Raw genomic sequence first — 15,503 nt, forward strand, 5'->3', positions numbered from 1 at the left:
AGTGAGACTCCCTTTTGTTTCCAGGTACAATGCCTGCAGCTATAAGCTGGGGTCCATTGTACGGCAGCATTGGGGCCTCTTACAAAGTGCTTTTCCTCAGGTTCCGAAATTTAAATTTCCTCCTTTGTTATCCTCCAAACGAGCCCCTACGGTCAGGGACAAGATTCGAGCACGCACACCTCGAGCTGTGGTACAGAGCGGCCGAAATGGCACCTTTCCATGTCTAGGATGTCATATGTGTGGCTTGATTTTTAAGGGAGATAAGTTCAGGCACCCGTCCAAGGGTACTGAGTTCAGCATACGTGGTCGGTATACATGTGATTCTTCATATGTAGTTTATATACTAAAATGCCCATGTGGGCTATTATATGTGGGAGAGACCACTCAGCGACTGCGTGAACGTATCTCCTCACATAAATCGGCCATCAGGACCAAGAATATGTCCCAATCTGTCTCGGCCCATTTTACCCAGTTCCGCCACTCTATACCACAGCTCCGTGTGCAAGTTATAGATGGGGTTCCTGTTCATTTTAGAGGAAATAGGGAAAAGGAATTACTTAGACGGGAGGCGGGTTGGATTAGGAGGTTGGGTACCCTGGGAGGGGGCGGTCTCAACCGTGATTATGACCTTTCTTTTTGCATTTAAATTTTTATATCCTATCTGAGTACAAAATTCATTGATATATTGTGCCTTTACATGTTCTTGTGCGGTCTGCTATGCTGCGTCGGCGGTGTGCTGACTGCCGAGTCCAGCTATGTGTGTTTCCCTTGTGGTTACACTTTGAGTATTCTGGGGGTTGCTACTTTTTGATGTGCAGGTCTCTTTATTGTTATTGTATCTTTTACATCTATAAGGGTGGTTATCTCTCATGGCACACTCAGCCTTACTTTACCACAGCACTAGCATTTTTTCGCTTTTGGTCATCATCTGATGTTTTATGGTGCTGACTTCGTCAGCATGTTCGGCTTTATATGCGTTTTATGCGCCAGTTTGCGTATTTTTGCATTCGGCATAGCGGCTATTCTATATTGTTCTGTATTTGATTTTATGCGTAAGTTTTTTCTGCGTTTTCTTCGCGTTTTTTTCGCGTTTTTTCACGTTTTTGGCGCGTGGTTTGGACGTTTTTACGCATGGAGGCCTTTTTGTACGCGTACGCTTTTACGCATCGCTAGGATGCTTTTACGCATGGATGCTATTGAGAATCTTATGCGTACATTTTTACGCATTGCTAGGACGCTTTTACGCATGGAAACGGATGACGTCATGACGTCATTCGTTCCGTTTTTCAGCAGTACGCTTCTCGCATTGCCCCCTGGGAGATTGGGAGGAGCGTTATGACATTGCTGTGGTTTCCCATCAGGTCCTCCTGACTTGGTAAGTGCTGATTGGCCATTGGGGTTATGACACTTTTCAAATCATGCTGTGATAACGGCTGCTGATTTACATATCTGTTTCCCATCAGGTCCTCTCATTATGCTTTGCCCTGTGATTGGATACTTATGCTTTTTTGTATTGTGATGTTATCTGATTGGTCCATGTGACCCTATTGCAACTGTATATAAATGCCTTTATGTTTGCTATCTCTTTTGAGTGAGCCTATACAGCTTGAGAAAGGAGCTTGTCTCCGAAACAGCGTCTGTCGCTGTCCCTGGGCGCTATCTTTATGCAATAAAGAGCTTGAATACATCCACGTGGTGCTGCTGATCTCTTCAACCGATGTCTTAGGAGCTGCTGGACTACAGCGCCACATCAGCCTAGCACACGGATACCCTCACCAGGGTGCCTATCGACTGTGGTGCAATATGTGTATGTAGGCACATACAGTATATGTATAACAGGTGTTCAGCGACGCCAACATGGACAAGGTATATGTCCATGAATAGTGAGATTCATGGACTAGTGAGATTCATGGACATATGCCTTGTCCATGTTGGCGTCACTGAACACCTGTTTTTATCTCCTTCTAGATTATGGACTGGCATACTTTTGAGGGTCCTTATTTGATGTGTGTATATATGTTGTGCCTCTGAGGAAGTGGCCATTGGCCGTGAAACACGTGTCAGGCAGTCTTTGTGTGATATGGGAATCCGTTATTGAGTCTGCATGTCCGTCCTGTGACCTTGAAGAAATTTGCATTGAGGAGAATTAAAGACAAACTGTTCATCAAAAAGCCACCTGATTGTTCTTGGAATTTGTTTTCTTGTATGAACTCCAAGTTCATGAGGTCTCCCCAAAGTGGCTCAATTTAATTGAGGTCAGGAGAATTTGAGGGCCACACAAGTACCCTTACCTTTTCTGCTATAGCCAATGATGAGCCAATGTGTGTTTGGGATCATAGTCATGTTTGCAGATCCAAGTGCCTCCCATTTACAGCTTCCAGGCTGATGAGTGCAAATTGTCTTCCAGTATTCTCTGCTATCATGCTGCATTCATCTTGCCGTCAACTCTGATCAAATGCTCTGCTGCAGCTCACACCCCAAAACATGAGATCTACTTCCATGCTTGACAGTAGGGAATAGTGTACTGTACATCATAGGCCTTATTGACTCCTCGCCAATTGTGACCACAGAATTCCGTTTTGGTATCATCACTCCAAATATTTTTTTTTTCTAGACATTTTGTTCTTATTTTTAATCTTACTGAATTTTCTACAAAGTTCTATACATAACTTAAAGCGGACCTGATCTCAGAGTGTCCTCTCTGCTCTAAAAGATACACAACAGCATAATAACCTTTAAACAAAAAAAAAATCCTTTGTTACAACTGATAAAAATCCTAAAATAAATCTGCACTCTTTCTACTTCCTGATTCATAGAAGCAGACGTATTGTAAACATCCTGTGCTTTCAAATGCGCTTATCTGCCATCTCTGCCATGGCAGTCATATGACACGGGAGAGATCAAATTACAACTTGTGATTAGACACAAATGAGGGGGAATTAGAAAGGCTAAACTCTCTAAATACATACAGGGTACATTTCTCTGTTTTTCTTCTGTCCTGTGCAAGAGTTCAGGTCCACTTTAAGTGCAATTCGCAACACATAGTTGCTGAAATAACCCGAGCAGAGGACAGTAAAATCCATAAAAAGTAGCAAACAATAGTCAATAGTTCCTTAGGTGGTGCTGTTAACAAAAATAAAACTATAACTTCAGATGACATCCATTTCTACATTACTTCCATAATTTGATGATTCTGAGCTTCCTGGACGTATTAAGCTTAACTTCGGGTCAGTTGTGCTTAAATAAGGAACATTTTGTAATTTTATTTTTTTTCCTCACTTATCTGTGTTTGGGATGGTCATTGCATTGCAAATAATGTTGGTACATAATTATGCATGTATGTTATGTAAATTTGCAAAGTTTGAAATGGAGCAATGAAATACCTCTTCAGCTTTGTACCATTTTCAAGCTGCACAAATTTGCATAAATCATTTACATAATTCTGCGTCAACTCGGAATTTTTTACATCTCAATGACCAGCCCTATCTATGACCTGACAGAATTATAATGCATTAACATTTTCCATTTCATTCCAGATGTGGCACAAGGCTTGGAATGCACATACCTTGGAAACTGTACATTTGCTTACTGTCAAGAAGAAATTGATGTATGGACATTAGAGAGGAAAGGAACATTGTGTAGGGAGACACTTTTCGGAGGCAATAGAAAAGTGAATCTGACAATCCCACATTTACTCCAGGAGTATTCTGGGAATTTTGTTTTTCTCTGTGAGGTAAGCTGCATTTCTAACACTTCTGTAGAGTTAAAGAGACTCTGAAGCGAGAATAAATCTCGCTTCAGAGCTCATAGTTAGCAGGGGCATGTGTGCCCCTGCTTAAAACGCTGCTATCCTGCGGCTAAACGGGGGTCCCTTCACCCCCATCCCCCCCCCTGCTCTTGTACGCGGCTTCCTCCAGCAGCAAAAACGTGTCCGAGTCCCACATCGTCGTCCTGCGGTCTGCTGTTCAGCCGCAATCAGCCTTGATAATAGGCTCAGTCGGGTCCAATCTGGGTCTTCTGTGCATGCGTGGACCTCCCGCGCATGTGCAGTAGACCTGGACTGATGCGATTGAGCCAGTTACCGTGGCTGAACGGCAGACCGGAGGAGGAGGGTGTGGGACTGAGACGGGCTTTTGCTACTGGAGGAAGCCGCGTACGAGTATCAAATCTTTTTTTTTTTTCTTTACAGCTCTGGTTTACGTCAAGATTTTTTTATATATATATATATATGGTAAGCATCATGTGTCTGTGGCTTCCAATCATTCTGTGGTCACTAAAGAAATAAAAATTTAAAAAATTTAGTTTTGAGGTTTATAATATATTAAAATCAGTGGATAAGTACAACAGCCATTGCTATTTTAACCCTTTCCAATCCATTTTGGCAGTCCCCCATGGCATCTATGCATGTCTCAGATAATATAGAAAGTGATTGGATGTCTTCAGTGGGGACAAGGTGGTTAGGCCCGGTTCACACTGCGTTAAAAAAAACAGTCTAATCTGAACGCAACAGATCCTTACGGATGCAAATGGATGCAATGTTAACCTATGGATCCATTCATATCCGTCCGTTCCACATGATCCGCTGAACAGACCGCAACTTTGGTCCTACAGCAATATTTCCGGACCACTGAGCCCAGCAGAACGGAAACAGATCCTGAAGTGTTGCATTGGGGGCAATGAGAAAGCTGAATGTTTGTTCACACTAGTGAAGAAATGATAAATACACACTGCGGGTGGGTGGGGGGGATGATTTTGTGGGGAAACGGAAAGGAAGCAGGTGAACAGAAACGGAGTGGCAACGGAATGAAAACTGATCTAATTGACTGGTGATCAGATTTCACAGATCCATTTGCCACTAAATTGCAAGTGTGAACCGGACCCAACACCCCTCCAGTGTTTCTACCTTCCACACTATCCAAAACTGAAATTCTTGGAATTGGGCTTTTAAAACATTGTATCCATTCCCAGGTATTTTGTCTAGTGTCAGGTAACCTTCCTATGCAGCATGCCCAGTAGAGGGACCAATGCGATGCCAATAATGTTGCTATGCATGAAAATTCAATGCAATTTATATGCAGATTAGAACTGGGCTAGACAAATACATTTCTTAGGCCTAGTGCACACCGAGCGGTTTTTGGAGCGATCCGCCGGCCGCATCCGCCTGTAAAATCACTTGGCTAATGTATTGCAATGGGATAGTGCACACCGGCGGTTTGAGGTTTTTGCCAAGCCGCAAACGCGCCTCCTGCTGCACGTTTGCGGTTTTCGGAAGCGTTTCGTCCTCAATGTAAAGTATAGGAAAAACGCAAGCCGCTCTGAAAAACGCTACTTCAGAGTGGTTTGCCAGGCGTTTTTGTTACAGAAGCTGTTCAGTAACAGCTTTTACTGTAACAATATGTGTAATCTGCTACCCAAAAACGCACCCAAAACCGCTAGGTGTGTTTAGAAAACGTCTCTAAACATACCTAGAATCGCTCTGAAATCTGCTCCAAAAACCGCTAGCGTTTTGTGGATCTGCTAGCGGTTTTGGTGTGCACTGGGCCTTACTGATTATTTGCATCTCTTTGGCAGCCATGGACTCAGCATTGAGTAGCTCAGAAGTGTATTGTATCTAATTACAGCCATGGGCTGAGCTTGCAGGCATTGCAACCAGGGCAGTGGAGTCGGAGCAATTTTTCGGTACCTGGAGTCGGGAAAAAAATGCGCAGACTACAGCTCCTCATAAATTTAAACTGAAATTAAAAGAGAAAATATTATAAAATGTTATATTTATCAGATAAAAGTCATAGTAAACTCAATAGTTATCATAATAGTAAACTCAATAGTTATCATAATATACAGTAATAGCAGTATATACAGTAATAGCAAAATGACTTACTTGTGCTGCTGCAACAAAGCAGTGACTGTATTTTTAAAGTCAGATGTACTGTCAGGTCCATAAATATTGGGACATTGACACAATTCTACCATTCATGGCTCTATACACAACCACAGTGGATTTGAAATGAAACAAACATGATTTGCTTTAACTGCAGACTGTTATCTTTAATTTGAGGGTATTTACATCCAAATCAGGTCAATGGTGTAGGAATTACAACAGTTTGCATAAGTGCCCCCCTTGTGAAGGGAGCAAAAGTAATGGGACAGTATAATGATCATAAATCAAACTTTCACTTTTTAATACTTGGTTGCAAATCCTTTGCAGTTAATTACAGCCTGAAGTCCGTAACGCATAGACATCTCCAGACGCTGGATTTCATCCCTGGTGTTACACGGCCAAGCCTCTACTGCAACTGTCTTCAGTGCCTGCTTGTTCTTGGGCATTTTCCCTTTACTTTTGTCTTCAGCAAGTGAAATGCGTGCTCAATCAGATTCAGGTCAGGTGGTTAACTTGGCCATTGCATAACATTCCACTTCTTTCCCCTCAAAAACTCTTTGGTTGCTTTTGCAGTATGCTTTGGGTCATTGTCTATCAGCATTGTAAAGCACCTTCCAATGAGTTCTGAAGCATTTGGCTAAATATGAGCTGATAATATTGCCTGAAACACTTCCTAATTCATCTTGCTGCTTTTTTCAGCAGTCCCATCATCAATAAATACAAGAGAACCAGTTCCATTGGCAGTCATACATGCCCATGCCATGACACTACCACCACCATGCTTCACTGATGAGGTGGTATGCTTAGGATCATGAGCAGTTCCTTTCCTTCTCCATACTCTTCTCTTCCCATCACTCTGGTACAAGTTGATCTTGGTCTCATCCGTCCATAGGATGTTGTTCCAGAACTGTGTAGGCTTTTTTACATGTCGTTTGGCAAACTCTAATCTGGTCTTGCTGTTTTTGAGGCACACCAAAGTTTTACATCTTGTGGTGAACACTCTGTATTCACTCTGGTGAAGTCTGCTTTTGATTGTTGGCTTTGACATACATACGGCTACCTCCTGGAGAGTGTTCTTGATCTGGCCAACTGTTGTGAAGGGTGATTGCTTCACCAGGGAAAGAATTGTGTGGTCATCCACCACAGTTGTTTTCCTTGGTCTTCTGGTGTTGAGCTCACCGGTGCATTCCTTCTTTTAACCTCCCTGGCGGTAAGCCCGACCTACGCTCGGTCCTCCGGTCCCCACCGATCGCCCCCGATCGCCGCCGCAATACATACACCCCAGGGATCCCGCGATGGCGCAGCCTCCCGATCAGCTCCAGGCTTTGCTATGGGGAGGATCGGGACTGCGCATGACGTCATGACATCATGTCCGATCGTCGCCATAGCGACGACTGAAGCTAAATGGTGAAGCTGCGGCTCTCGCAGGATCGCGGCTGGGTAAATCTTGCCGGCGGCGATTGGGGGGATCAGATAGGTGCCGGGAGACTTAGGGGACACAGGTAGCTAGCCTAGTGCTAGCTACAAGCTTTAAAACAAGTTTTATTCCAAAAATCCCTCCCGCGGACGCAGCCTCATAAACTGTGTACCTCCAGGGAGGTTAAAGAATGTTCCAAATAGTTGTTTTAGCCACGCCTAATGTTTTTGCTATCTCTTTGATGGGTTTGTTTTGTTTTTTCAGCCTAAAGCCTAATGATGGCTTGCTTTGCTGATGGTGACAGCTTTTTGGATTTCATGTTGAGAGTTGACATCAACAGATTCCAAATGTAGCTCACTTGAAATGAACTGTGGACCTTTTATCTGCTTATTGTTATTGTGATAATGAGAGAATAACACGCACCTGGCCATGGAACAGCTAAGAAGCCAATTGTCCCATTACTTTTCCTCCCTTAAAGGAGTTATCAGGAAAAAAAATGAGTTTCACTTACCTGGGGCTCCTACCAGCCCCATGCAGCCACCCTGTGCTGTCGTAGTCACTCACTGCTGCTCCAGTCCCCATCCACCAGCTAGTTTAGTTTTTGCCGACCTCAGGGTCGTCGGGCCGCATTGCGTAAATTTTTACACATTCCATGGGGCTCCAGGTAAGTGAAACTCTGTTTTTTTTTTTTTTTTGCCTGGTAACGTCTTTAACAAGGGAGTTCACCTGATTTGGATGTAAACACCCTCAAATTAAAGCTAACAGTCTGCAGTTAAAGCGGACCCAAACCAAACATTTTTTTTAATTAAAAATATTTAGTTGCACCACTTTGACACATACAAAGATAAATAAACACTCCTTCAAACCTATGATCATTTCAATGCATGCTTTTCACCCTTCTCTTTTCATAACAAGGGTTATACTGGGGGCAGCCATTAGCAATTCCTCCATTGCCGGACACCATCTACTCCAACAGTTTGCCGGATTTTGTCCCGGCAATTTGAAAGGAAGGGAGTGGTTCCTCCAATAAATGTAAAATATTTTATCTTTGTCATCATGCAGCTGAAAAAAGGCTGTTATTTATTATTATAATTTAGAAAATAGATTTTATTTCTGAAATCTTGTATTTTTAATTTGGGTCCACTTTAAAGTACATCATGTTCATTTCATTCCAAATCCATTGTGGTTGTATATAGAGCCAAAAATGCTAGAGCTGTGTCGATGTCCCAATATTTATAGACCTGACTGTATATCTGATATGTACACAGGGATCCTTTATTTATAATAAATAACCTATCTGCTATATTAAGAATAAAGCCTGATGTGTAGTTGCATCACTTATAGGGATGGTCAATGAGATGCAAATAATTCTGCATTGCTACAGGTTTATTCAAATTTTTAATGCAAATGTATGCACTCCCTTTGCTTATAAAATCAAAGAATTTGATATGTTGTTAAAATTGGGTTTGGTGACTACAAATTAAGTTGCACAATAGTACATATGCACCCCCCAGAGCTGTTGTGAATCCACTGAGAATGTTGTGCACATTACACATAGAGGTGTTGTCTGTCACCCATAAACCTGATTGTGCTTGAAGAAGGTGTAATAGAGGACGAATCCCTTCATTCTCCTACAGACTACCTGCACATCACTCTTAAGGTGCCCATTAACGGTACAATTTTTCCATCAGATTCAATCTTTCGATGCAATTTAAACAATGAAAACTGATCAGAAGGCAACTATTGATTTTTCCCATTAACGGAACGATTTAAGAAGCTTTTACATTCCGATTCGATCATAAAATCCAACTTTCAGATCAATACTTTTTCCTTTTCCAATCGACCAAAGAGTAATTTCACACCAAGTTGCGCTACACACAGCAGTTTTCCAATTTGGTCATAAAAATTGCGTCAAAAGATTTGAAGGAAAAATTGTACTGTTAATGGGCACCTTTAGATGTACTCACAGTTAGATTGCCTAGGGCCTGATGGATGTTCTTTGTTCCTGTCTGTACCCTCTACAAGTATTCTTACCAAGGACGACTAGTTTTGATTTCTATTCAACAGCTACTCTACAGTTATATCCTAAGTTAAGTTAAAATGCATCTCTGGTGTACATAAAAAAACACAGAGGCACACTAATGCTTAAGAGTTAGAATGTCCCAACACATTGTCTGTTTAATAAAATCCACTGATTCACTGGAACCCTCTATTAGCGGGGTTACAGTGCATATATCTGCCCCCTTGCAGAAAATAGCCCTGACCTTTTCTATATCAGACATACTGTAGCAGAGGCCTTTTCTGCAAGGTGGCAGGGCTACACGCTGGAACCCAGCAGATATGGGGCTCCGGTGAATCTTATTATACAGACAACATGCTGGTGCATTCACATTGTCAATGACAGGGTATAGTGTCAGCTTCCTAGCCAGGAGCTTTTTGTCCCCCAAAAGTTGATCGCACTAGTGGAAAAATTGACAGGGTTTTCATTGTTTGTTTTGTAATTGTGTTCGGATCACAAAACGCTGGTAATGCAGGTAGTGGAAAAAGGGCACTTAATCAAACTGCTTCACCACATTTGACTGTTTTTCAGGGGTGATAGCCAGTTGACTTTGTGCATACTGTGTAAATAAGTGATCTGAGACTGAGTCCTGATATTACAAAGGCCACATCAAATTCATGTAAACAGCTTTGCTATTCTGCATTAACCGGTTACCATCCCGGCGGAAAAGTATCTACGTACCTAAATACTGCACTTGAGCTCCCAGAGATGTAGATACTCGTCGCTTCCTGTTCCCTTCCCGCAGTGTCGCAGTGAATGGGAACATATGTTCCCAAAGCAAATCAAAGTGTCTTCCAATATAAATGATCACGGTTGCACCGAGCAACAGTGATCATTCCATAAAAAAAAATACTTGTCACTTCCTGCTTTCTAGAACAGTGCTATTCAGCTTTTTAACCAGACCGGAGACAGTGTGAGGACATCTAGTGGTCAAAAAAAAAAATATTAGGGTAAAGAATATTACAAAATAAATTTCCTATTCCTCTAAAAAGCCCATTAACCCCTTCTGCCCCCTCCCTGCCCCCATATAACACACTTGTAAAAAAAATTAAATAAAAGCTATTTATAAAAATTATGGAATTTAAAAGTCTATATGTAAATTGTTACCTTAAAGGAATACTATCGATTCACATATTTTTTTCAATGGACACAGGAATTGTTTGGGAAGTGCTGCTAAGTACTGGTGTATACATTTTAGTAGCAACTTCATTGTTTACTGTTATCAAAACACTTTCAAACTTTACTGACCAAAACTGAGGGCTGACTGAGCCATGAGTAGAGGGGAAATTCCCCTCACACTTGATCAGTTAACTCTATATGTAACTCTGTGTGTGACAGAGAGAACAGCTGCAGCTTCTGTGTCTTGTGTTTCTGACTGACGTGTCTGAAGAGAGCAGAGGAAATGTAACTAATTGTCACAGCTTTTTCATACTGTTTTTGCTTTCAGAGTTTGATATGTTTGATGTTTGCTTTCTGTAGTCTGATATGCAACTCTGGCTGTGCATTGAAGCAGACACCCCTGCAATTGATTTGTCCCAATATAGCTAAATCCTACCCTCAATAAATTACAGCTTTTGCCTCTGATATTTAACATGAAAAGTAGGAAAATGTTTACACAGGTACTTAGACGTTATTTGCACACTGTCATTTTAGAACACTTGGGTATCGATAGTATTCCTTTAAAGACTTAGCTTTTTAAATATAAACAAAATGAGTCCCCTATAAACTTTACAACCACTTACAGCCAACAATATAACCAAATTATAGGGGTGATCAAGAAATATATCCCTGTATTGTATGCTGATGATAAGCTACAGGAAATACTTGAGCCAGGCTGTAGATTTGCCTATAGAAGGGCTCCCTCTCTGTCGTCTACTCTTTCTCCCAGTTTGTTTCAATCCAATGCTACACCCCAGCGGTCTACTTGGCTGTCTCTTTTGGGGTCACATAGTTGTGGACTCTCATCGTGCAATTTTTGCATCCATCATCATTCTTCACGTGGTGTTTCCTCGGTTGCTAATCGAAAAACTTTCCCTATACGACAATTTATTAATTGTAGTACAAAATCTGTTGTCTATGTGGTCACATGCACTGTCTGCAGCCTACAATATGTGGGCTGTACTACGCGTTGCCTGAGACAAAGGATCTCTGAGCATTATAATGCGGCCTCTTGGAAGACAGATAATATTAGCAATGTTGCGAGACACTACAGGGAGAAACATGATTGCAATATGGAGGGCTTTTCATTTCAGGGGATTGAGAGAGTGACTGCCCCCTTTAGACGGTGTGACCTTTACAAGAAATTACGCACACGGGAGGCTTTTTGGATTCTGCAGATGGGTACTAGGGAACCGAATGGTCTCAATGCTAGGTGGGATATTAATTTTATATACTGATAACGTTTTACTTTTCCCTTTGTACATTTGTATTTTTGTATTTTTGTATCTCTATAGTATTGCATTTTGTATTTCGTATTTCACATTCCTAGTATTGTATTTGTATTTTTAATACTGTACTTTGTGTACATTGGATCTATGTGATGGTGGTTTTCCATGTATACGCACCTTTTGCAGGTTTAGTCCTGCGTCTTTAAGCTCCCATATGTGTACACACCTAGGGGCGGAGCTGTGTGAGTATATATGGACCACCTAGATGTCAGTATGTTTAGGCTATGAGTAAGGATAAGATCCGAAACATGTCAGCCATTGTACTGCTTTTGTGAATTGGACTAAATAAAAACCCTTGGATTCTACCTGCGGGTGTGCGGATTCTATTCCTCCTGTATCTTAAATATAAACAAAAGTTTGCTTTCCTAAAACAGAAAGAATTTGCGATAATTCAGGTTGGAGTGAGCTCGAGATGTCTCCCAGGCACCACTGCTGAATATATGCAAATTAACCATTGTACCCTTAGAAGCTAAACACACCTCCAGAACCGCTGGAATGCAATGATGTGTCAGCTTGTTAATATGTACAGAGCCCATAATAATCCAACATGCATACAGACTGTTTCGGATTGTTTGATCCTCATCAGTGCATGGCATGGATTAATTTGGCTCTATGGAGTAGGGCTTGTAAATCCGAGAGGCACAGACTAACCAGTTAGTCTGTGCCTTTTTAAATATGTATGTCATGAGGGTGTATTGTTGTTTTTGGCAAAATAAGGGCTTGTAATTATTGATAGAGTACAATGAGACTATGACAGGAATGCTACTCTTTTGAGTCCCTGTACGGTAGTAAGGATTTTTTTTTTTGGGGGGGGGGGGGGGGAGGGGGTGTCTGTGTGGCCAGATCCCTCAATATGTAGATTCTTTTCTACAAAATGTGTTCCAATCAGGTCTTTTAAACAGATTTCAGTAGTTATTTGTATCTCATTAACCATCCCTATATCTGAATCACTGATTCAACACAAATATGCAGATCAGGCATTCTGGCACCCTCTATCTCTGCTATCTGCATACTTGTTGCAGATTGGTCACTCTGACAATACCAAAATAAAAATAAAATCTGTACAACAACAGGGCAAATTGTGTGTTTAAATGAGCCTCTATCCAAATATAGTATTATTTCATCTAAATTTTGTTTTAAATAAACTTGTTTTTTGTATTGTAGAAATGTTTTGACCACAAACCCAGAATGATAAGCCAGCAAAGTAAGGAAAACCCATTCATCTGCTCGCATCCTGTATCTAAGCATTCTTTTGAGGAAAACAAGTAAGTATCAACAAAAGTGCATTATGAAGCTTTACATTGGAAGTAAACTCAGACCTTTCTCTCTGCTCAAAAAGATTAGCCACAGCATTATAACCTTTATAGAAAAAGTTTTCCTTGTTACAATTAATGGAAATCCTAAAAAAAAAAAAAAAAAACCTGAAGTTTTAACTTTGATTCACTTTCCAGGGAGTGCAAAAAGGGTTAGGGCTAGTTCACACTTGCTTTAAAAATGTATCCGTAGCTATGTTTTTTGTCCCGGACGAAAAACGGATCCACGGATACCAATGTTAAAAATAGCAGCAGTACACACTCAAGTTAAAAACGTATCCGCGTGCGATCCGCGGAATTCGTTTTTAAACCCGGAACGCAGAGTCCGGATTTGCAGCATTTTTCACGGACCCGTATATGGGGAAACGGGCCTCCCTCTTCACTGACATTTTGGGACACTGGAAACTGATTTGTTTCCAATGTCCCTTGGTGAAGGAGGGGGCCGCCATGCTGGAGGGGGTAGCAGCCAGGACGGGGGGCTGCGGGTAAAGCGGCGGCCATGGGGGTCAACCCCTCCCACCCCCACCCCCCCCCCCACCCCCGGCATTGCAGGAAGTGATGGCAAGTAGTGTGAGCGGAAAAGCCCAGCTTGCCGAACTTCCTTAGGTACAATTTATTACATTATGTGCGAGCGGGGTTGGGGGGCACCCAGGTGAGCCAGAGGGGGAGGCGACCCCCCCTGGCCGCCGCTTTGCCCGCAGCCCCCCCATTGTGGCTACTACCCCCTCTAGCAAAAGCAAAACACGCAAACGGATCCAAAACGTGTGCTGCAAAAAAGGCAGCACAGATCCGTTTGCGTTCCGGTTTTTGAAAACCTGAGCCCGGACCGCAGATGCGTCCCGCACCCGGAGCTAGTGTGGCCCAAGCCTTATGCCATAGTATTTATATATGAGCAGACAGCCATGCCACAGCTCCTGGCAGAGCTCCTACAGTCTAATCACAGCTACTGATAAGAACTGTGTCTGGCTAAAGGATAAAAGAACACAGTAGTACATTTTTTTCAGCAACTGTATTTGGAATAAAGACCTTTCAGTGTGTGCTGTGCAAGAGTTTTGGTCCGCTTTAACCTTTAATTTGCCAGAGTGAATATTAAGGTGAGGAAGGAGGAACCTGAAGTGTAGAATAGGAGTTGTAGCAGACAGCCTTCTGACTCCTGCACACTAGAGGGGGGGAGACACCGCTGAAGGGTAATGCTTTTGTGCAATGTGTGAGTGGTCAGGAGTTGCAGCTCTTAAAGTATCCCTGAACTGAGAGGGCATTTAATGAATAAAGTTTCTGCTGTGTAAGTGGTGCTGCGACATATGTCCAGAACCTCTCAAAGTCCTGTGCCACCAGGGGCCCCCGTTCTAGTCAGCCGAAATCTTTGACTGGACTAGAACGTCGAATATGGATGGGGAGGATATGGCAGTTATCCCTAATCACACTCCCTTGTGCCGTCCTTTAACCACCCTGGCGTTCAATTTCCCCAGGATTTCTGTGCAAATAGTAATAACATTTATTTTTAAAACTTTTTTTTATCCTGTAACTTGCCAAAATGTGTCAAGTAAGGGTCTAGTATACAGTGCAGGAGAGTATTGATGTGTATGCACGTTTATACTGTTCACAGCATGTTTTTATGGACGGCTATATCTGTCAATACCGCTAGGGAGACCTGTAAAAAAAAAACAAAAACAAAAAAAACCCACCACTGCACAACTCGCCTACTCCTGGATCTGACCGCTGTCTGCTGCGCCTTGTCAGCTCTCCCGGGAGAACTGACAAGGCGCAAAAGGCAGCGATCATATCCAGGAGTAGGTGAGTTGTGCAGTGGTGCTTATTATTTTACAGGGCTAAGAGAGTCTGAAGCCAAATTAAATACTTCTTTTTACCTGCTATTTATCTTATGCAACATGAGCACTGCTGAAACGCTGCATTCCCGCAGCAGAATGAAGTCTTAATACCCCCAAACCCCGGGGCAAAACTCCACTGACTTTCCAGGTCGTGTATTTTGCTGCCTGGGAAGGCAGAGCTTTGCGCTGTAGCTCTGCATCTGCTGGAGTCAATCTCCATGCATCTCCGCCTCTCCCGCCCCTCTCAGTGAAAGAAGACTGACAGGGGCGGCGAAAGGCAGCGATCATGGGAGATTGACTCCAGTAAAGGCAGAGCTACCAGGAAGCTCTCCCCTATTTTTGCCCAGGGGATTTGGAGGAGTATAAAGACCTTGTTCTGCCGCGGGAATGCAGAGTTTCAGCACTGCTCATATTGCTTAAAGGGGCACTATGGCGAAAAATTTTAAAACTTAAAATATATGCAAACATAAATAAGAAGTACGGCTTTTCCAGAGTTAAATGAGCCATAAATTACTTTTCTCCTATGTTGCTGTCACTTACAGTAGGTAGTAGAAATCTGA

General features: G+C 42.3%; 1 protein-coding gene across 4 annotated transcripts in view; it reads left to right on the forward strand.

Annotated features, from left to right (window-relative positions):
* The window catches only part of ZC3H7A (zinc finger CCCH-type containing 7A), a 193,972-nt gene that overhangs the window by 119,083 nt on the left and 59,386 nt on the right, over positions 1–15,503 (forward strand). For all 4 annotated transcript variants that reach the window (XM_068244740.1, XM_068244737.1, XM_068244738.1 and 1 more), the window contains exons 14-15: positions 3,537–3,733; positions 12,966–13,066. In XM_068244740.1, coding sequence (XP_068100841.1) covers positions 3,537–3,733; positions 12,966–13,066 — 298 coding nt within the window. The remainder of the gene's footprint in view (positions 1–3,536; positions 3,734–12,965; positions 13,067–15,503) is intronic.

This window comes from Hyperolius riggenbachi, chromosome 7 (assembly GCF_040937935.1).
Source record: "Hyperolius riggenbachi isolate aHypRig1 chromosome 7, aHypRig1.pri, whole genome shotgun sequence".
Classification (NCBI taxonomy): domain Eukaryota; kingdom Metazoa; phylum Chordata; class Amphibia; order Anura; family Hyperoliidae; genus Hyperolius; species Hyperolius riggenbachi.